The following is a 20,455-nucleotide window of genomic DNA, read 5'->3' on the forward strand; positions in this document are numbered from 1 at the left end:
TTTGTTTCATGCCTAGAGATCCCTTTGGGCCAAAGTCCTGTAATAGGTTCATTCTTATTCCTCTGTCTTAGTATTCTGTAAAATAGTAGTTATGTATAGAGATGACACTGCTGAGCAGATCCTGGGAATGTTGGTCATTTATGTCTCACACAAGCTAAAACTAACATGATCCCACAGTGTCCACCTGGTATTAGTACGAAGCTGGACAGCCAGTCCATTATCTGTTGTGGCTGCTCATCATAAAGTTAAGTGCTAGAGTGTCATCTTAACCTTGCAAATGTATAAACAATTGTCAAGGCTATGATATATAGTCAAAATACCAGGTATGACTAATTAGGATTTAATAGTATAAAAAGCCCTGCAAATTGGTCCCATATCAGAACTCGGTATAGACCAGAGATCTCTAGACAATGCTGCGTGTGAGCTCCAATGGTTTGTCCACTGTTTCTTAGAGTTCCCAGGCAGCAGCAGAGACATAAGATTTGCAGTCTTTCTTTGTGAGCCTCTCTTAGTTATTAAATACAGTAGGGCCCCGCTTTACAGTGCTTCGCTTTACAGCGTTCCGCTAATACAGCACTTGTGAATTGTAAAAAAGCCCTGCTTTACAGCACTTGTTCCGCTTTTACGGCGGTTTTTTGCCGCCAGGCACCATTTTGGTCAATGTAAGTCAATGGGATCCACTTTACAGCGGTTTTTGCTTTACAGCGGGGGTCCGGAACGTAACCCGCTGTATGAGCGGGGCCCTACTGTAAGACCTTTAATGTTCACCCTATTGCATGCAACTAGCACAATTATTTTAAAACTCTAGCTGAAAAACGTTTTCACATTCTATAAGAGTTTTTCAACATTTTACTTTTTCCACTGGAAAAAGGAAACAACACAGCTCTCCAACCCACAGCCTTCATAACTTTGGAGGACTTCTGTTGTGTAGCCTTCCTAAGAAGGGTTGCTCCACCACCTTTCATACTTTTAAAAAAACTTTTATATTATTATTATTATTAAATTTTATTTATACCCCGCCTTTCGGCCAAAGGCCCTCAAGGCGGCTTACAAGAAAAATAAACACAGGTATAAAAATACAATAATATACAATACAAACAATACAATATACAAAAATTAAATTAAATAGAAACAACATTATCATTATTGGTACCACCAAGAAAGAGGAGGTGGAGTTAGCAGGGGTGACATTATATATATAATTTTTAATCTTTTATTAATTGTAAGTTGCTTTGAGTCACATATTTGTGTAGAAAAGCAGCTAACAAAATTAATAAATAAAATATCTCTATAATTTTGTAATGAAAATTATTCTAAAGACTGGAAGGGGCCTACCAGCTTCATCCCATCTATGGTTTCTTTGGAGCATCACTTTGAGTTCAACAGGACATACTCCCAAGATAACATTCATGAATTTGTAGCTTTTACTAAGAATAAGTCCCACCATATTCAGTGGGGCTTGTCCCCAATTAAAAATGTTAATAGGATTGTCACCTTAATCAGCATTCCAACACAGACTTAGTCGGGGATAAGCCCCATCAAACTCACTAACGTTTCACTATCTTGGTTTGTGTGTTATGTGCCTTCAAGTCAATTGTGACTTATGGCGACCCTATGAATCAGTGACCTCCAAGAGCATCTTTCATGAACCACCCTGTTCAGATCTTGTAAGTTCAGGTCTGTGGCTTCCTTTATGGAATCAATCCATCTCTTGTTTGGTCTTCCTCTTTTTCTACTCCCTTCTGTTTTTCCCAGCATTATTGTCTTTTCTAGTGAATGTCTCTCATTATGTGTCCAAAGTATGATAACCTCCCCCAACAGAACAAATAAGAGTAATAAACCACAATCTCTACTTTAGTGTTACATCCAAACTGGGGACTGTAGTTTGTTTCATTCAAGGATACAAAATTATACAATGAGGGTCCCCATACACAATAATACAACAACAAGCCTAGAACTTATTAAAAATAGTAAGTTCTCATGGTTGCAGTGTACCATACAAGCAATAAACAACAAATTACAACAATACTGGCAATAGTTCATTTCGACCAAAAAGTCTTTATCAAGTTTATATGAGAAAGCCCTAATTCCTTAGGAAAAGTTCTTTTCATGTTGCACTCCAATGAGGGATTCTGCCAAGTTATAATCCTCCCACTTGTATGGAGATAACAGAATTCTTCCTGTGTGAAGGAGACCTCTGAAAACATATATTATACTTTACTATATGTTACTATGAGAGACAGTGTGGTATAGTGGTTAAGGTGTTGGACTACGATCTGGAAGACCAGGGTTCGAATCCCCACATAGCCATGAAGCTCACTGGGTGACCTTGGGCCAGTCACTGCCACTCATCCTCAGGAAAATCCTATTCATAGGGTCACCATAAGTCGGAATTGATTTCAAGGCAGTACATATGTTACTATATGTGACTCTATACAAGCACCAGTTTGATTTTTAGCCAAACCTGGCTATCGGAACAGCTCTTTACCTCCTTTGTTATCTGTCCCAGGAATGAATAAAAACAGCCCCTAACTGATCTTAATTTATATTCGCTGCAAATGCTTAGTGTATGCAATCGGAACTGGAAACAGATGCCACTAATTGTAAAATGACAAATCAAATTTATCATTGAGTCCATTAGGACTTACTGTATTCAAGGTAAAAATCTAATAGGCTTCTTGTTTACAAACTAGGTTATGGATGTCTTGCCCTCTATTATTAGACTATGAACTTGTTACACAACAAATTATAAACCGTAAATCTTCAGAAAGGAGAGGGAGGTATCAGCATTGCTAGGGAAATCCCAAGTTTTGCAGTAATACAATTAAAACAATTAAAACTAGAAACCACCTCCACCAAAACAAACAAAAGTCCAGTAGAAGGACCAATCACGCTTAGTAGACATAGCATGTTGAATGTCACTTTAAAAGAAGAATGGAATTGTGGGGTGCGGGAGGGAGTGGTCTGAGTATTCTAGTGGAGAACATAATTAGCTTCCTGGAACCCTGAACAGGACCACTCTTGCTAAAAAGTGAAGATGCATTGCAACATTTTGTTTTCGTTCTCTCTTGTTTGGGATAAATAGTGTTGCTATAAACCATCTGATATTAGCATTTCCATTTTAAAGATGGGGATACTGAGGCCAAGATTATAAGTCTCTGGCAGAAGTGGGACTTGAATCTCACCCCAAAATTACCCATGCCATTGCATAAGACACTCCAGTACACTTTTCTTTGAAAGAACGGGCCTTTGATTTTTTAAAAATGTTTCCCTGGGAGAAGAGTTTGCAAACTTTTAGGTTACACACCATACTTTCAACAGGCACAATAGAAAAGGGACTAATTTTAATTGGAGGGAGAAGTAGAGAATAAAATTAGTTAAAAATGCAACTAATTTTACTTCCTTCAGAGACCCCACCACAAAGCTTTTCCAAATAGGTGTCAAGATCAAAGTTTATGTCTTTAAAATCCCCTTTTTATATTTTCAAAAAAGACACTGCAGCATCTTGAAACAGTGAAAATCCATTGCGTTCCATGGAAAAGGAGAAATCTCAGCCATATGTAGATGGTAGGGGGCACTTAACTGTGTCATCTGATGTTACAAAGGGTCTGATTCACATATTAACAGAATAGTATTGTGGCTGCTTCCCTATGGAGCTCTGGTAATGTAGGAATGAAAGAATCCCATGAGACAGATCATGAGAAGAGTTCCCACATCAGTGCTGCATCTCTCTGAGGACCTGCAGTGTCAATGTGGATGAGTTGCACACGATCTAAGGGTCTCTCATGATTTTGTTGTTCAAACACTACCAGAATGGTATGAGCCCAGAAAGCAACTTTCCTGCTAAATGGGTAACATGAATCAAGCTTTTTGTAGCTTTTCCCCTTCTTTGAATTTCTGCATAATTGCAGAGGAGGTAGGTTTCACCCCCTCATGGTCAGAGGGTATATTTGGCCACTATTTACAGGCAATATATGAAAAACATTTAAAGGGCGCTGTGTAGCTTCTGGCTCCATAGGCCTACATCTCTTGGGTTAGCCATACGGCAGAAATAGACAACGGTGAAGCTGGTTACTAATGGTTACTGGTTCCTTATTTGCACAGCAGTTCAAAACATCGCTTGATGCCTTTTAATAGAGGACAGTCTCCTGGAGATGCAAATGTTATCATTTGGGGTAGCACAAAGCTTATTGTGATGTGTACTCCCTGAGTTCCTTATTTGTTTTTGTCATCTGGGGTCATCATCACACACTTATGAACACTGTGCAAAGACAATAGTTTTGCCTGGAGAAAATTATTGTGGATCTCAAAAGAGACAGCACCCTTGGTCATTCAGATAAATGATATGGGGTAGATCAAATATTATTTTGGGGTTCAGGTCAGATAAACTTAAGTTCTTTTTAAACATTTTCTGATTCAACTATGTTTCAAAGTTTCATGCAAATTTGGAACTGGTGACATGTCATCAACTTCAGCTTTGTCAGAAATGGAGGTTCCCTTGTCTCCTATTTTCATGCTCACTTTCATCTCCCTGATTTCAATGCAATAGGATGGTTATGGAGTATTCTATCCCCTTCAGACAACCTTTTCATTGTGCATTCATGATTATTTGTGCTCATGTTATTGGGGCAGTTATACACAGTCCTACTTTCAGTACTATTTGTACTTGCAAAAGTGACAGGATGTACATAACACCTCAGTGTATGTCCCATAACTTCCTGCAGAAATCCTGTTACTTTTCATAACACAAATGTTCCAGGTTTATTTCCCCCCACTATGGTTGCACTATATAGTGCAAGAGTACCCCTCCCAAAAGCAATAATGCAATAACATTGGGGAAGCCTTGCAGAACAACTAATAAAGTGGGATGATGTGCTGACAGTCCAGTATAAATCTGCCGCTAATGCACTATTTTTGCACCAGTTACATGCTGCAGAATACACCCACAAAACAAGGTCTGCAGTGGTCCTAGGGCAATAATTGTTGGTGCTGTTACTTACTAGTACAGTAACTCCTATTGCACTTGGGCTCACCTCTGAGTAAACATGCTTAGGATCAGGCTGCTAATAATGAATTTGTGTTAACATCTTGGCAATGGTATATAATTTCAAGGGTGGGGGTAGGAATTACTCCTAGCATCAGTAACATTATAAGGGAAATGAAGACTTCTCCAGGTTGTTAGCAGGCACTGGCATTGCATAAAACACAGGATCAGTGATCCTAAGCATGTTTACTCAGAAGTAAGTCCCATTAAGTTCAGTGGGTTTTGGCCCTTGGTAAGTGTGCTTAGGATTGCAGCCTTGATGGAGTTATTTATAAAAGCAGGCTCAAAAAATCTAAGTGCATTCTAGTTGAACATCAAGGACTGTTAACAGGAATATCTCCGTCACACCCCCTCCAACTTTTTCCTGGGCTTTGGTTGGCTGACCACACAAAAGTGAGGAGGAAGTTTTTATTATGCCAAAATAACTGAACGGAGCACACCACGCTTGAGGTATGTGTGTGAGTATGCATGAGGAAAACCTCTTAAAGGATGAGGTTCTCTTTATGATTCACTCTGTTTATTGCGAAAGGAGAGGGGGAAATGAAAGGACGAGGCAGGGCTCCTGGGTTCTCCGCAAAGGGAATTGCGGGCCTTCCAGTAAACTAGAAAAGGAGATACAAGGACCCTGGATTACCTGGGAGTAGGGAGCATTATTCCAAATAGGGAGAGAAAAGAGAGAAGGGAAACCGAGCATCCTGGACTCCCAAATTAGGGGGGAGGGCTCAGACTCCTGGGTTCCCCGAGGTAGTGTAGTATAGGCTAACTTAGGGGCAAATTGGGTCTTAGGGAGCCTGGAGTCCCAGATCCTGAGGGTAGAGCAGAGTTAATTCATCTGATACCTGAGTGTCGGTCCCTCCCCTTCTGAAACTGGTTGGACCGCTTTCGTGGGTCTCTCACCTGGGCCACTCCTTCTTTCCTCTCTGGACCTGGGTAGGCCATTTACCTTTCCTGCTGTCCTTTTCCTGCTTTCCTTCTTTTCTCTTAATGCCCTTGGACTGGGTTTTGCCTTTAAGGTCATCATACTAGTCTCCTCGAATTGCCCCTTCTTGGTAGTCGCCTCTGACCTGTTTTTTTAGGCCATCCAAAACCTTTTGTGCAGTGTGCACCTATCCTGAAGCTCTCGGCGTTTCTCCCTCCTCTTCCCTCTCCCTCTGTTCAAAGAAGGACCAGGAAGCCGAGTGATCCGCTCGACGGGCCCCTCTGATCCCATGATGGGCTCCTCGGGACTGGGCCGCTGCCGGCTGGCCTTGGCCTTTGCGGTGTTCATGGACGCTGCTGGGACTGGGGCGCTGCTGACGGGCATTTTTGCCAGGCTGCGGCTCCGGGGCCGAGATTTTGGGGACCTTCTGATATACTCCGGAGCGGTGCTGGTGTTCCTGAGCCTGCTAGGTTGGATCATGTGGTACACAGGCAACATCGAGATCGCCCCCGAAGAGCTGGCGAGGGATTATGGCGCCAAGGGAGGCACGCTGGCCCGGCTGGCCAGGAAGATCTCGCGGACCTGGTCTCGACGCCAAGGTAGCGGGCTGGCCATGAGGACAGTAACGAACAGCCGGGAAGCAGCCTAGAGGTAATCGAGATTTCCCTTCCCTCCTACCCTGTGAAATCCCCGACATCTCCAGGTGGGGTTGGGAATGCCCCCTGCCCGAAACGCTGAAGAGCTGCTGCCAGCCAGTGTGGATAGTACTGAGCTAGGCGTACCAGTGGTCTGACAGCTTCCCTTTTTCCTATGATTTCCTTGAGTCGAGCCCTCCAGCCACTAGAGTTTAAAATTTTTTACCCAGCCGCCTTTAATGACTTGCTTGACATTAGATTATGTTTTGCTCCATAGTGTGAAAATCTTCCCCTGCTGATTTCTGTACATGAACCTGCTGATAAAAGGCACTAGAGTTATGTGTTCAGCTCTTTTCCTGGCCATCTGCAGGCTTTGGCTGGGGTAATGCTTGTCCCATTCTCCCGTTCCTTTTAACACACTAGGATATGCATGCTTTAACTTGGACCAGTTGCTCCCTTGCAGTCCTTTGGATCTACCTTGTCCTGTAAAGAGGTGGGTTTTTGCCACTTTTCTTGATGCGTGCTTCTTCTAATCCACTGTTCTCTAACCTTGGGTCCCCAGATGTTGCTGGACTACAATTTCCATCATCCTGGCCATTGGCTAAGCTGTCTGGGGGTTGATGGGAGTTGTAGTCCAACATCTGGGGACCCAAAATTGAAGACAATGGCAATCTAATCTGCATTTATGACTGTCTGACAATGGAACCATTCATAGTTGTGGGAAAAGAGTGAGATCAGATTGGCAAGGTGAGCAGCTGCAGTTTTCCATGACATGCTGCTTCTACCGTAATCTCCTCTGCTGCAGATCGCTTAAGGTCGTAGGACCCCTGTTCTTCCGCAGCTTCTTGTGGATGGGCTGGATCTCAGAGGTAGAGCAGATGCTTTGCATGTAGTCAGTCAGTCACCTACATTTCCCAGTAGAGCTGGGAAAGAGCTCCATACATTCACCCCTATGCTCCAGGCTCCCCTGCTGGAGAGCCACTGCCAGTCTGTGTATGCAAGACTTAGTTAGAATGGACTCAGCAGTATAATTGGTCCTGGACTATGGTCTGAAAACACATAAGGCCAGCTTCCTGCTGAAGCTAAGCAGGGTCAGGTCTGGTCAGTGCCTGGATGCGAGACCGCCTGGGAACCATATGCCTTGGGTTTCTGTGATGAAAAGAAAGGCGGGGTATAAATATAAATAATATAAGGCAGTTTCATATGTTCCTTGTCATCCAAAGCCTTTTAGAGCTTCCCATGTTACTTCCACTCCTCAATTTCATACTATCTCATTCCCTGCGCCGTTGGAAACCCCTGACCTTTTCACACTTTCCTGTCCTGTCTTATCTGAGTGCTTTGCACACAGAAGGTCTGAGATTCAATCCATTGCATCTCCAGTTGTTAAAGCACCTCAGTTAACAGAGCTGGTATAGATCCCTGCCTGGTATGTAGATGGACCAATGGGCAGCCGTATTTTCATCCTGTTTTTAATAATACAATTGAGCTCTAAACTCCTTGACCTGGGTACAGATGTTTGACAGTATTAATTAGGGTTGCTACATTTTTTTCCAGGCAGGGTTCCTTCATGTTGAGCAGCTATACAACAAGCAGAAATTCAGCCAGCAGTTTTAGCCATCACTGTGTCTCTGCCAGAAGAAGCTGCACTTGCTGTGTATCTGCCTGCCATGCATATGCTAGGAGCACTGCTTAATAATTGATAAAGGAGCAACCCAAGCTGTGACAATTTCCAAAGGGTTAGCTTGCTACTCTGTGGCAGCAAAATAAAGCAAAAGTCTTGTGGCATTGTAAATGCTAACATTTTTATTATTTAGCTCATGGGCTAGATCTACTTCATCAAATCCATGAATTCTTATCCTAAGTTGGCAGGTGTATATACACATGGTTGTGTGTGTATGAGGCGGCTGGAATTGTAAGCAGTGAGCTTAGAGAGAAATGAAATGAAATGGGCTCCTTCCGAGAGAAAGGGCAGGATATACATGTAATAATCAATCAATCAATACAGATCCTGACAAGCTTACATGTTCGTAAAATCCTTAGAGTGACCATGCACAAAGCAGTTCTGATGATAACAGAAACATTCTGTATTTGGTAGGCTAATTAACACCTGTTACAACTAACACCAAGCAATGATGACCTCTTAGCTAAACTCCTATCATACATCACAAGGCTTTTGTCCGGAAGGAACAAAAGACAGGTGACAAAGCGACCTACAAATCAGCCCCCAAGAGGTGTCTTTATTCCTTGGCTGTATTTTTGACAGACACCTGGGGGACACTGTCAGTTCAGTGCATCTCTCTGGGGAGTCACGTAGATGTGCATTAATAAAAAATTGCAGTTATACAGCATTGCAAGTGTTCAGTTCACGTATATTAGGGAGTGTACATATAACACCCCATCACATGCTCACTTAACACAACGGACTGAGGCATGGAACCATGATCACTAGCTGGCTTTACCTCTGTTGCTGACATGCCTGCTGGCTACACCCCTTCAGTGACATCCAGGTTGCTCTGTGTGATTAGGAATCCCAGGCCAACCAGGGCTTCTGATTATGGCAAAGATCCCTATGCATGTACAGCCACCAAGGGGGCATGGCCAGTAGGTGTACTGGCATTTGGGGGGGACACATGGCCAGCAGGCATCCTGCTTCTGCCTCACCATGCATTTGGTTGTGTGTGTGGGCTGACATATGCACACAGCCCTGATCTTGTTATAAGATAGGTACAACGATCTTGCGAGGCAGGTATTCAGATCCCCATATTGTAGATGGGGTGGGGACAAGGGTGAAACAGAATGTGTTTGTGGCAGAAGTAAGACTGAAAGTGGGACTTCCTGATTCATAGCTCAATCTTTTAGCTGCTGTGCTTCACAAGCACGGAACAATTCACAAATGTACATTGTGTGTGTCTTTGTGAGTGGGACGTCTCTTCAGAGCTGGGTCTTAAGGCTGGTAGAGGCACATTTCACTGGCCCACCTACATGTGCTAAATGGAGTCGCTATCTCCTGACCCAGTCAGACTTTGCAATGGCAACAGGCTAAGAGGAATCTTGTGTCTCCTGATAAACACTTCTGCTGCAAGTCAGGTTGCCAACTTTATTTTTACTTGCTCTGCTCCTTTGCCTTTAACAGCAGCCCCATACATAGAAACCAAGTAAGCCTTGTGCGTCCCCTCCCTCTCCCAATTGCTTTATCTCCCTGCCAAGAAAAATAGTTTTGCCTGCTCAGTTCTTGCATGCCTGGAAGGTGACAAAGGAATGCAGCCTGTAAGAGAGAAAGAATCTTCCCATGTCTTACATGCATTAATTGGCTTATGGAATTTCTCTGTCCCAAGACACAACTGCTAGATAGCTTTTAAGAAGGATTAGACTAAATTAAGGGAGGGTAGATCTATTAGCCGTGCAGAGCTTGGAAAAGTTACTTTTTTTGAACTACAGCTCCCATCAGCCCCAGCCAGCATGGCCACTGGATTGGGCTGATGGGAGTTGTAGTTCAAAAAAAGTAACTTTTCAATGGAACCTCCCTGTTCAAAGGCAATATACCAAATGCTGGGAGACACAATGAGAGAAGGCTAATGCCTTCATGCCTTGCTGCAATTTTCCCCAAGGCATCCAGCCAGGCAGTCTAGGAAACAGTGTGCCCCAGGTTAGTCTAAAATCTTAAGAATTTGAAGCCCTGACAATCTGCTGATAGTTGGGCTTTCAAAGCACCTTGCAAAGAGCTTTGCAGACATCACTGATCAGCTGTGCCTGAAAAGCTCTTTTTAATCCAGCTGCAACTTCACCTGCCCCATACCTGACATCACATATGATGTCAGGTATATGGCAGGTGGGCATGGCTTGGCCAAAATGGCCAGGGAGGCCATTCCCCACCCCTTCTGCAGAGGTCGAAATGGAACCATGGTCTAATCCAGCAGAGTGTGATTTATGCTCTTCCACATCCTTTGAGGACTACAACTCTGCTCTCTTCTGTCTTGTTACTTTCCTTCTCACTTTTGTTCCTCTTTCAGCATCTTCATTAAACTTTTAACACCGCTGGCCTGAAATGAGAGACAGCAGGTGTGTTTTTAAAAAAATCTGGATGAAGCAAGAGACAACACTCACCCCCACCCCATCATCACATCCATCCCACAGCTACCATTATGTTGTGGGCAGATCCTGTGTGGCTTCCAACCTTCGGTGCTGAACACAGCACACTATGTGCTGCACGTGTGACAGCTCAGCCATTTTTCTGCCTGCTTAAGCAGTAGTGGGGGCACATAAAGCCTACTGAGTGGGGTAACATTCAGCTGGATGGGACACAGGTTCTTCATAGCCCTGACCAAGAGCAATGTGTCTTGAACTTTCTGTAACTGCATCTCCCCAACATGCTCTTTCTAAAAACCCATTTTCATTATTTATTTTATGGCTGTCCCACTTTTCCTTCAAGGAGTTCACAACTACATACTCAGCCTCCTCCCTGCCCAACCCCCACTCCTACAAGCCATATGGAGCTTTTTGTATGCCTACATGGCTCCTATACCCCCTTCTGCTATTATGGTGGCAACGTAGCCTACTTTACAGAGGACCCTGCTCTGTTTGAAAGGAAAGAGACCATAGCTCAGTGGTAAAGCATCTGCTTTGCACACAGGAGGTTCCGGGTTCCCAACATATCTTCAGGTAGGCCGGGAATGTCATGTCTGAAACCCTGGAGAGCTGCTGCTGATCAGTGTATACTGTTCGGCTGGGATCCACTACTGCAAGTGCGGGGAGCCTTTGGCCTTCCAGATGTTGCTGAACTACAACTCCCATAATCCCAGACCATGGGCCATAATTGCTGTGGCTGATAGGAGATGTAGTTCAGCAACATCTGGAGAACCAAAGGTTCCCCACACCTGCATTACTGGGTCAGCAGCACTAACGTTATATAAATATATGGTAAAAAGTTAAGAAATGGGTCTCCAAATGTTACAAAGACCTCACTGAGCATGGGAGATATTAATCTATGCCATCATAATGCCCACCTGCATGCCACACATCCTCTTTAGGGATTCAGACAGGAGTCTTTCCAAACCTTAACCTAAAGATGCTAGAGACTGAACTTGGCATGGAAAGCATATTCTCTCTGACTAAGCTGTGGACCTCCCTTTCTGTGGAAGACTTGCAACATTCACTCCTCTCTTTTAGTAACTCTAGTGGGGCCTCAGCCCACAATGAGAAACCCTTAGCCTTGGTGGCTTAATGGCATATTATTTAAAAAAAGCCATGCAGAGACTAGCTTCTGTCTTGTCACTTGCTCCTTATTTGGTATTGCTAAGGTATTGTACTAAATTATGAGCCTGCTCAGGTTTTAAAATCCTCAGGAGAGGCCTTCCTGTTCCACCAACATCTGAAGCACATTACAATAAATAAATAAATTTGGCAGAAACGTGAGAGAAGGGTCTTCTTGGTGGCTGCTTCTGGGCTCTGGAACTCTGATGACTTCTGCTGTTGGACAACAACTTATAAGTTGACCTGCAAATATGTCAAGATTGGTTTTAGCCAGTTGTTTTTAATTCATGTTTTTACCTATCATGTGGCTTTTTAATTTTGTGTTTTGTTACATCTTATTGTATTTTTGTTGTTAGCTGCCTTGAGCACCATTTGGGATTCAAATCTAAGAAATACAAAACCTGTACACGCACTAGGCTGTTCCCTGCCAAGAGGAGAGTGCCCTGGCATGTTATCTCCTTAGCTTTGTTTTCACCCTCCAAGTGCCTTCTCTTCCTTATTTGACTTTAAACCAGAGGACTTGGGAGTTGTTGCCACCCTGGGCTCCTACTGGGAGGAAGGGCGGGATATAAATCAAATAATAAATTAAATAAATAAATAAATACGTTTTCATCCTTGTTCCAACCCTCCATCCTTCTTTTTTTGCAGATGTGTTCATAAGGAGCTTGCAATTAACTGGAGGGACCTCTGGCCCACCTGCAGGATGGATGAATGGACTCGCCAAGTTGGACGATGTTTTTCTGGGACTGGACCTTTCCTCTCACTCACTGAATGCCAGGAAAGGGATGGTAGACTCTCTTAATTGGCTATGCCCATCTGCATCCAGTATCTTCTGTGTGGATTTTGCTTTAAATACATTTCAAACATGCATTTTTTTTCAGTACCAAGGTCTCCATTCCTTTATTTTTTGATGCAAGCTGGGTTGCCACTCTTTCCCAGCCAGGGCCCCTGTGTCTTTAACTGTAGCATAACAGACAGAAATTCAGTGGGTGTAGCTTTCCACACAATGGAGGTCCCATGACTGGGAAAGCTGCATCCATTGAATGTCTTCTTGTCATAAAGCTTTTGAAGTCCCAAGAGCCATAAAATGGGATCAAGAAGTATAGCTGGGATGGGTGGGTGACAGTCAAAGGTGGCTGGGAACCAGGACTCCTGGGTTCCCTAAAAGGAGACAACTGATTCCAGGGGCGTTGAATCCAGATACCCTGACCACATGAATAAAGGGGGAGGAAAAAACTAAACTCTTTTATTAATAGATAATAAATATATGGGCAATATTGGTTTGTTATGCTGGTGGTGGCCCTGGTGGTGGTGCCGGCGGTGGCCCTGGTGGCGGTGCCGGCGGTGGCCCTGGTGGCGGTGCCGGCGGTGGCTCTGGTGGCGGTGCCGGCGGTGGCTCTGGTGGCGGTGCCGGCGGTGGCTCTGGTGGCGGTGGCGGCGGTGGCTCTGGTGGCGGTGGCGGCGGTGGCTCTGGTGGCGGTGGCGGCACTGGTGCTGGTGCTGGTGGTGGTTCTGGTGATGGTGCTGGCGCTGGTGCTGGCACTGGTGGTAGTGCCGGTGGCGGTTCTGGCACTGGTGCCGGTGCTGGTTCTGGCATTGCTACTGGCATCATTGTTTCCACTTGCTTCATTGGTTCTGGGCTCATTTCTGGACTCCATTGTCGCTGGTCCATTCCTCCCTGTTGTTCCCGCGATTCCAGGATCCAGTCTGGCTGTTGTGAAAAATTTCCCTGCATCCAGGGATCCCTCACATCTAATGACTCATGCCCTCTGTCTTCATCAGGTTCGCTTCCTTCATCCAGGAGTCTGACCAGATAACCAGCTATTTCGCCCTCGCTTCGTGGTCTGTCAAACTCTTTTTCCTTCTTTTGGAACTCCTTAAACTTCCTGTATGGGAGAGAAGCACATCAAAACACAAGTTGGCAGGGAAATGGGGATTCGCTATGGAATTCAGGTCTGTCCTCTGGAGCAAGAATCTATGGTTGCATGCAGTCATACATGGAAGCAGGAGTGGATGCATGTATGTGGGGCTTTCTATGAGATAAGCTCTGCTCTCTCCCCCCCCCCCCAATATTCACTCCTCTACTGGTACATATACGAGGTTTCTCATCACAAGCAGATTGCTCCCCATGTCCCATGATTCAGGCTGGCTGCTTCCACCGCTCCAACGGCCTCCATTTTTGTCAAGCATTTGAACAGTGCTTTATTAATTTATTTATACATTCTTGTCACTGTGTTTTTACACTTTGAAAACTGCTCCAATGAAGGTGGGAGAAGTGGCTTTGTGACTGACACAGGGCCAGGCAATCAGCACTGTGCACAGCTCTGCTCAGCAAAGGGGTGGATGGAAAATGTTGCTTCATGGCTGAGGTATGGACCAGCCAATGAGGGCTGTGCAAATCGGGGTGCTGGTCCAAATCAGAAAAATTTCCCCACTGAGCCAGATCTGGGCAGGTGGATGGTGAAATACAGTGAGTGCAATTCCACTTCCAGTTTACACCCAAGTTCTCTCTCTTTCCAGTAGTGAGCTGTTCTATAAGAACTTTGGCTAGCATAGGAGACAAGTGACGGTATGGCTCCTGGTTCTGGCAAATTAGACAAAGCTAACCAAATTACTACACTTGGTCATGGACAAGGTCCAGGACCTTTACCAGAAAAAAGGAGCAAAAAGGAGCTTCCCAAAGAATGATTGAGTAGTTTGCTTTTATAGGATGACTTCCCAAGTGTATTGGGAACCGATGTGGACTAGAATATTGGCCTTTGACTAGTTAGTCAGAGGGTTTCAGCCTAACCCAAGGCTGATTGCACCAGTGGAATTAAGGCATTTGTTTTTCTAGGGAGAAATATGATGAGAAGGAGAGGGAGTATTCCAATGCTCCAAGTTTAACTATCAGCAGTTGTATCCAACTAAGCCAGGGGTGAGGAACCTTTTTAAGCCTAAGGACTACATTCCTTTAGGAACAACCTTCTGGGGGTTGCTTGGCAGTGGTGGGTGGGGCCAGAGGCAAAAAGAGGGTGGAGCAACAGGCAAGATTGTACAATAAACTACATTCCAGCCACTAGGTGGCACAAGAGGCACATGGACTGAGCCAAGACTTGGAAGCAGCCCTTCCCAGGAATCCATCTCAGAGCCCAAATGGGTCAAATTGGAAGGGGGAGGCACCGCCATGACCTGCTTGAGAAGGGGGTTCACCTCCCTCCCTCCCTCCCTTTATCAACGGCACAGAGGAAGAATAAAAAGATTGAAGCAACAGGGAGTGGAGAGGTGAGGTCTGGCAGATCCAGGACTCCCGGTTTATTTATCTTAAAGGTTGCTATGGGTTAGAGCAGTAAGGGAACTCCCTTATTATCTGAGAAGAGAGTGGATTTTAGTTTGTGAGGGAACAGGGATCTAGCATTCCTGGTTTCTGTCAAAGCAGCATTAGATGAGACACAAGGTGACTTCTAGAAGGGTTGGAATTCTGATGAACTGGTAGGGATGAACTGGTGGCGGGGCTAGGAGAGGATTGTGGGTTATAGCACAATTGTGGGTTATAGCAATTTATATTAATTTAAACCAAATGTGAAGACAGCTCTCAAGCCTTCTAATTTTGGGAGATTGGTGAGAATTCCACAGTTGTACCAATTCTGTGCCACAGACTGGTCCCTAAAGTAGGCCTGCAGTGTTGTGACCTACCAAGCTAAAAGTGGCTTACAATCAGCTGAGTATTGTGGCCTCTAGGTGGTCAAACCCCACAGCCTTGCATATCCAGACAAAGTAGTTCCTTTGAGGTGAGAAGAGCTGTACATTTGCTTGTCTCATTATTCTGCTTACGATTTCCCCCCATTCAGCCTGATAATTCACAAATGTCTCTTCATAATGTACTGCGGGCAAATCCGGTAGCCAGGTTCCGGTAGCCAGGCACAAGTACCAAAAGCCCATGACCTACCAGCTGAAATAAAGACACATGCTGAAGATGACCACAATGACGGAGGTTCCGCCAAGGATCCCTGCGTTCCGACGTTGTCTGGCACCTAACAGGGGAAAGTAAGCTGTTTACTCAGTTAATCTCTGATGCAGAGGCTGAGATGTAATGGTTGGTGCAATGGTTAGATCCAGGCTAGATTTGAGGGAGGCCCTTGGTAAAGTGACCTCTGATGGGCCTCCCTAAATGGGCTTACTTAAGAACATAACAGGAACCCTGCTGGATCAGACCAAAGGCCCAACTAGTCCACCATCCTGTTTTCTCAGCGGCCATGCAGATGCTTAAGAGAAGCTGACAAGCAGGATTTGAGTGCAACAGCAACCCTCCCCACTCACACTTCCCAGCAACTGGTGCTCAGGGACACCTCTAATACAGGATGTAGTATACAGTTATCATGGCTAGTAACCATTGATAGCCTTATCCTCCATGAATTTGTCTAAGCCTCTTTTAAAGTCACCCAGGTTAGTAGCCATCACCACATGTGGGCAACAGCAGCACTCCCGTTAGCACCAGGCAGCTATACATGAAAGCTGCCATTTTAATTTCCCACAGTGCCCTGGGGCAAAAAGGGCATAGCAGGAAATTAAAAACAGTAACTCTAAGACCTAGCTGCCCAACGCTGATGGGAGTGCCGCAGAAGGGGGAGGAAACACTATGTATTTATTTAGAGAGATCTAAACTGCTTAAAGCGTTCTCTAAGCGGTATACATAAAGTTGTAGATAAAACACAGCTAAAATCCACAAAACTATTAAAAAACAAATACACATAAAACAATTATAACAGGTAAAATCAATAAAACTTTCAAAGTAACTAAATTATATCTAACAGTGGTCCCAGTGATGGGCCTTGAGGTCCAGCAGTTATCTGAGGAACCTGCCAAAAACATTGTCTCCCTCACTTAACGTTGGAAGGCAAACATCTATGTGCCACAGGGATTGTATGACCACTTCAAAATGTGATACCCCTTACCCCTTCTTGAAATTTGTAGGATACTGGTATTATTTATTTAATAAACAGATACAACACATTTTCAACAGAAATCAAGATGGTTTACAATTTAAAAAATACATTAATCATAAAACCATGATCATTAAAAAACATGAAAACAAAATTGGTTAAAATATTCAGCAGAATCAAGTGAGAAAGGTGTTTTTCTGAACAGGCTGCAGGTGGTGATGGAGTTGCATGTCTGAATATTTCCTCTCCTAATTAAATATACCCTGCATGTAGAAAACAAGCATGCCAGGGAGAAGATTCTTCATAGCCTCCCTGATATATTAATTTTATGTATGCAGGGAGTCGGGTTATTTTCCCACCGTGGAGGAACATTCAGACATGCATCTCATCATTACCTGATGCCTGAAGAGATGTAGTCCATAAAAAACATCAGATTCCGCTGATGGTATAAACTGGCCTTTGTAAGGTTCAGTTCAAAGGCAATGCCCTGCACTATCCAGTCTATATGAACTGGATGTCAGAGTGAAAGAATCTTGCCAACGAGGATTTAACTGTACTTATCCCCGTCCCTCCCTTTTCTAAGCAGAGTGTGCACTTCACTGCACTGCGGGTGGGGTACTCAGCTTACAATGTCAGGGAACTGGCATGAGAGGTGAAAGTGAACTAGTCTCAAGGGCTTTTCAGTGTCACATTGGCAGGGAATCCAGCTAAAGCCTCACCATAAAATCTGAAAGGCTCAGAGATGAGTTACACCAGTTGAGAGAATTGCTTGATACAGCTCTTGCTGGACTGTATAGACAAAGTCAGAGGTGGGTAACCTGTGGCCCTCCAATCCTCTAAGTGTGGCCCCCTCCCTACTGTCCTGTTGTTGGCAGATAAAGACCTTTTTATTCTGACAGGCCTTTGGAACAGAAGATGTTTAAGGATAGCGTTTTTAAGAGGTGTGCGGTATTGTTTTACTGCCTTAATTGCACTATCTTTAAACTGTTTTTAACCATTTTAAGTGTATGTTTTGTCGTAAATGTAATGTAAATGTACTGCCTTCAAGTCGATTCCGACTTATGGCGACCCTATGAATAGGGTTTTAATGAGGCTGAGAGGCAGTGACTGGCCCAAGGTCACCCAGTGAGCTTCATGGCTATGTGGGGATTCGAACCCTGGTCTCCCAGGTCGTAGTCCAGCACCTTAACCACTAGGCCACACTGGCTCTACTACGCCACACTGGCTCTATGTCGTATATAGTTTAATTCAATTTTAAATTCAGGTTTTTGTATGTTTTTATTATATGTATTTGTTTTTATTTGTAAGCTGCCCTGAGTTCCAGCTTTGGAAAAAGGGCGGGGTAATAATAATAATAATAACAACAATAATAATGATATGGCCCTTGGGACTCTACCCGGGTCATATCCCCTTCAGCACCTCCTAATGGCCTTGCTTCACACCCTCCCTGTTTTTGTCTGACTGGAATGTGTACTTGCACTTTGATAATACCTCTTGTTTCCCGGGACCGAGGCTAGAGAAGGGTGTGTGTTTGTAGAAACTAGCCTACTGTAAAAGGGAGAATTGACATTAATTGTGCCATCCACTTTTGCCTCTGGCTCAATCCAGCATTGACTCTCAGAAGGTTGCCCAGAAAGGAATGCGGCCCTCAGGCTGAATTAGGTTCCCCATACCTGCTGTAAGTGGAGGAAAATCAATTGCAGAGTGGTCCCCGATACAAATGAAGGCCTTCCACAAAGGAAACTATGCTAGGGAGACCGCCAGCTCTCCAGAATTTTAGTTTACTAGATGCAGAAAGTACTTTATAGGGAGGTGGGGGAATGTAATCTGAAGTAGTTCCACTTCAGCTGCACCCCTTGGAGCAGCACCTGCGCCACTTGAGGCTTGGCTCTCAAGCAGCATTTTTAAGTGGCCTTAAAAAAAAACTTTCCACCTAGGAAACTAACTGGGGGAAGGGAAGAGTAAAAACAAGGGACAACTCTCTGTTTGCCTTGATAACTCAACCCTTTTCAGATGTTCTCTCTCTAGGTACTGTGAAGGTACGTGTGTGGAGGGGCAGAATCCACCCCACGGGGGGGGGGGAAGGAACAAACTCCAGATGCCTGAAATAAGACCAATCCTTCCCTCAGGGATGCATGGGTGACTAGTGTACCAAGCATTTGATGAAAATGTTTCCCCAAGGAAGGATTTGTTCTGAAATGTGTAGGGCCAGGGGTAGGGAATCTCAGACACAGGGGCCAGATGTGGCCCTCGGGACTCTCCCCAGGCCACACCCCTCACTGGCCTTCCTTTGCAACCCCCTCAAGTGTTTTTGCCTGGCTAAAATGTGTCCTTAAATTCAGATAATGCCTCTTGCTTCACTGGATGGAGGATAGAGACAGAGTGTGTAGCAGCTAGTGGCGGGGGCCTAAATAAATCCTGTCTCAAGCACCTCGGTTTTCCCCCCTCTTTTTTTTCCTGTCAGTGGTGCTTTCCCAGTTTTGTGGTTGGCTTTTAAACCACACCGCACAACTTATTTATTTATCCAAAACGTATATACTGCTAACTCAAAACAAAAAAAATGGAAGAGAGAACCCTCCATGACTGCAGCTGGGGTTCTCTGGAGACATTAAAATGAGTGTGCATGGATTGGAGACACAGCCTGACACTCCCACACACATTCACTGTATCCATGTGGTGACTAAAAAGAGATTTACTGGTAGCCATTTTTAAGCCACTTACCAGGGAGCAAACTCCATTCAATATAGTGGGACTTATTTTTTAGTTAATATGGATAGGATTGCACAGTTCTCCTGAGTGCCTCCTCTGCAAAGTGATAATTTGTGTCAGGCCCAATATTGCGCAGGCATGGATGAAGGAAGATTTGTGTTCTTACCATCATTGACGTCACAGGCATAGTCCAACAGGTGCCTGTGACACTTGAATAACTCTATTCCAAATACCTCTTTAAAACCCAATATTTTCCTTGACAAGAACATATTATTTGTATCTACACCACAGACACATGCTGGTTTTACAGTTATTCTGTCTCCCCAGAGCACTGTAGTTCTGTGAGAGGGGCTAAGGAAATGCAAGAGAATTGTCAGCATGTTCATCAGCCTGCAGTTCCCAATATCCTTTGGGGGGTAGTCATGACAGTTACATGGGATAAAACCAATTATGTTTTTAATGTACTGGTATGAAACCGATATAGGACAGATGCACCCACTTTGATATGGGCCCTGAGAAAATACGATATCGTTGAAAAGGGATATGCTTCCTTTGAAGAAAAATGTCTGGCTGCTGTGGAACAAAGGAGCAACAGCTGTACTTGGTTGCACTATAAACTAATAGATGTGAAAGTGCCCTCAGCCTTACCGTCAATAACATGGTAGTAGCAGGTATGGTTATGATAACAGCATTTTTTCTGCTGGCACTGGTGAGGGTAGAAACTTTCTGCTTCGCCACCACATTTTTTCTTAACTGAGGAGTCCTGGTGGCATGCTAGAAAAGAGATGGAGATTTGTTCACCTCAGTTTCACTCATACCTCTGTGCTGCCCTCTTGCTGCCTCCCTCACAAATAAATGGCACATGTGGTGACATGTTGTCCCAAAGCTTGCTACCACCACCAAAGTTCCTCACTGCCACCCCACCAGTAAATCTGGACTCCCCCATAATTCCCATTATAATAAATAAATAGTCCCA

At 44.4% G+C, this 20,455-nt stretch overlaps 2 protein-coding genes across 8 annotated transcripts in view; one reads left to right on the forward strand and one right to left on the reverse strand.

Moving 5' to 3' along the window:
* Positions 1–5,339: 5,339 nt before the first annotated feature.
* Positions 5,340–12,731, forward strand: TMEM238 (transmembrane protein 238). 5 transcript variants are annotated; one of them, XM_061589548.1, is made up of 3 exons: positions 5,340–5,494; positions 6,121–6,614; positions 12,497–12,731. In XM_061589548.1, the coding sequence occupies exon 2, from the start codon at positions 6,253–6,255 to the stop codon at positions 6,610–6,612; it is 360 nt and encodes a 119-aa protein (XP_061445532.1). In that variant the 5' UTR covers positions 5,340–5,494; positions 6,121–6,252; the 3' UTR covers positions 6,613–6,614; positions 12,497–12,731. The 5 variants fall into 5 exon arrangements, with proteins under 5 accessions (XP_061445532.1, XP_061445533.1, XP_061445534.1 ...); XM_061589549.1 differs by having other exon boundaries at positions 6,206–6,614; XM_061589550.1 differs by having other exon boundaries at positions 6,209–6,614.
* A 335-nt stretch (positions 12,732–13,066) lies between these two features.
* LOC133366450 (protein TsetseEP-like) overlaps positions 13,067–20,455 on the reverse strand; it is a 47,229-nt gene continuing 39,840 nt past the window's right edge. For all 3 annotated transcript variants that reach the window (XM_061589545.1, XM_061589544.1, XM_061589547.1), the window contains 3 exons: positions 20,128–20,253; positions 15,777–15,861; positions 13,067–13,734 (listed from right to left, as the gene is read on the reverse strand). In XM_061589545.1, coding sequence (XP_061445529.1) covers positions 13,134–13,734; positions 15,777–15,861; positions 20,128–20,253 — 812 coding nt within the window. In that variant the 3' untranslated portion in view covers positions 13,067–13,133. The remainder of the gene's footprint in view (positions 13,735–15,776; positions 15,862–20,127; positions 20,254–20,455) is intronic.

This window comes from Rhineura floridana, chromosome 11 (assembly GCF_030035675.1).
Source record: "Rhineura floridana isolate rRhiFlo1 chromosome 11, rRhiFlo1.hap2, whole genome shotgun sequence".
NCBI lineage: Eukaryota > Metazoa > Chordata > Lepidosauria > Squamata > Rhineuridae > Rhineura > Rhineura floridana.

Bases quoted from the DNA above. Each gene is read 5' to 3' on its own strand.
- TMEM238 (XM_061589548.1), top strand. From the start codon at position 6,253: ATGATGGGCTCCTCGGGACTGGGCCGCTGCCGGCTGGCCTTGGCCTTT.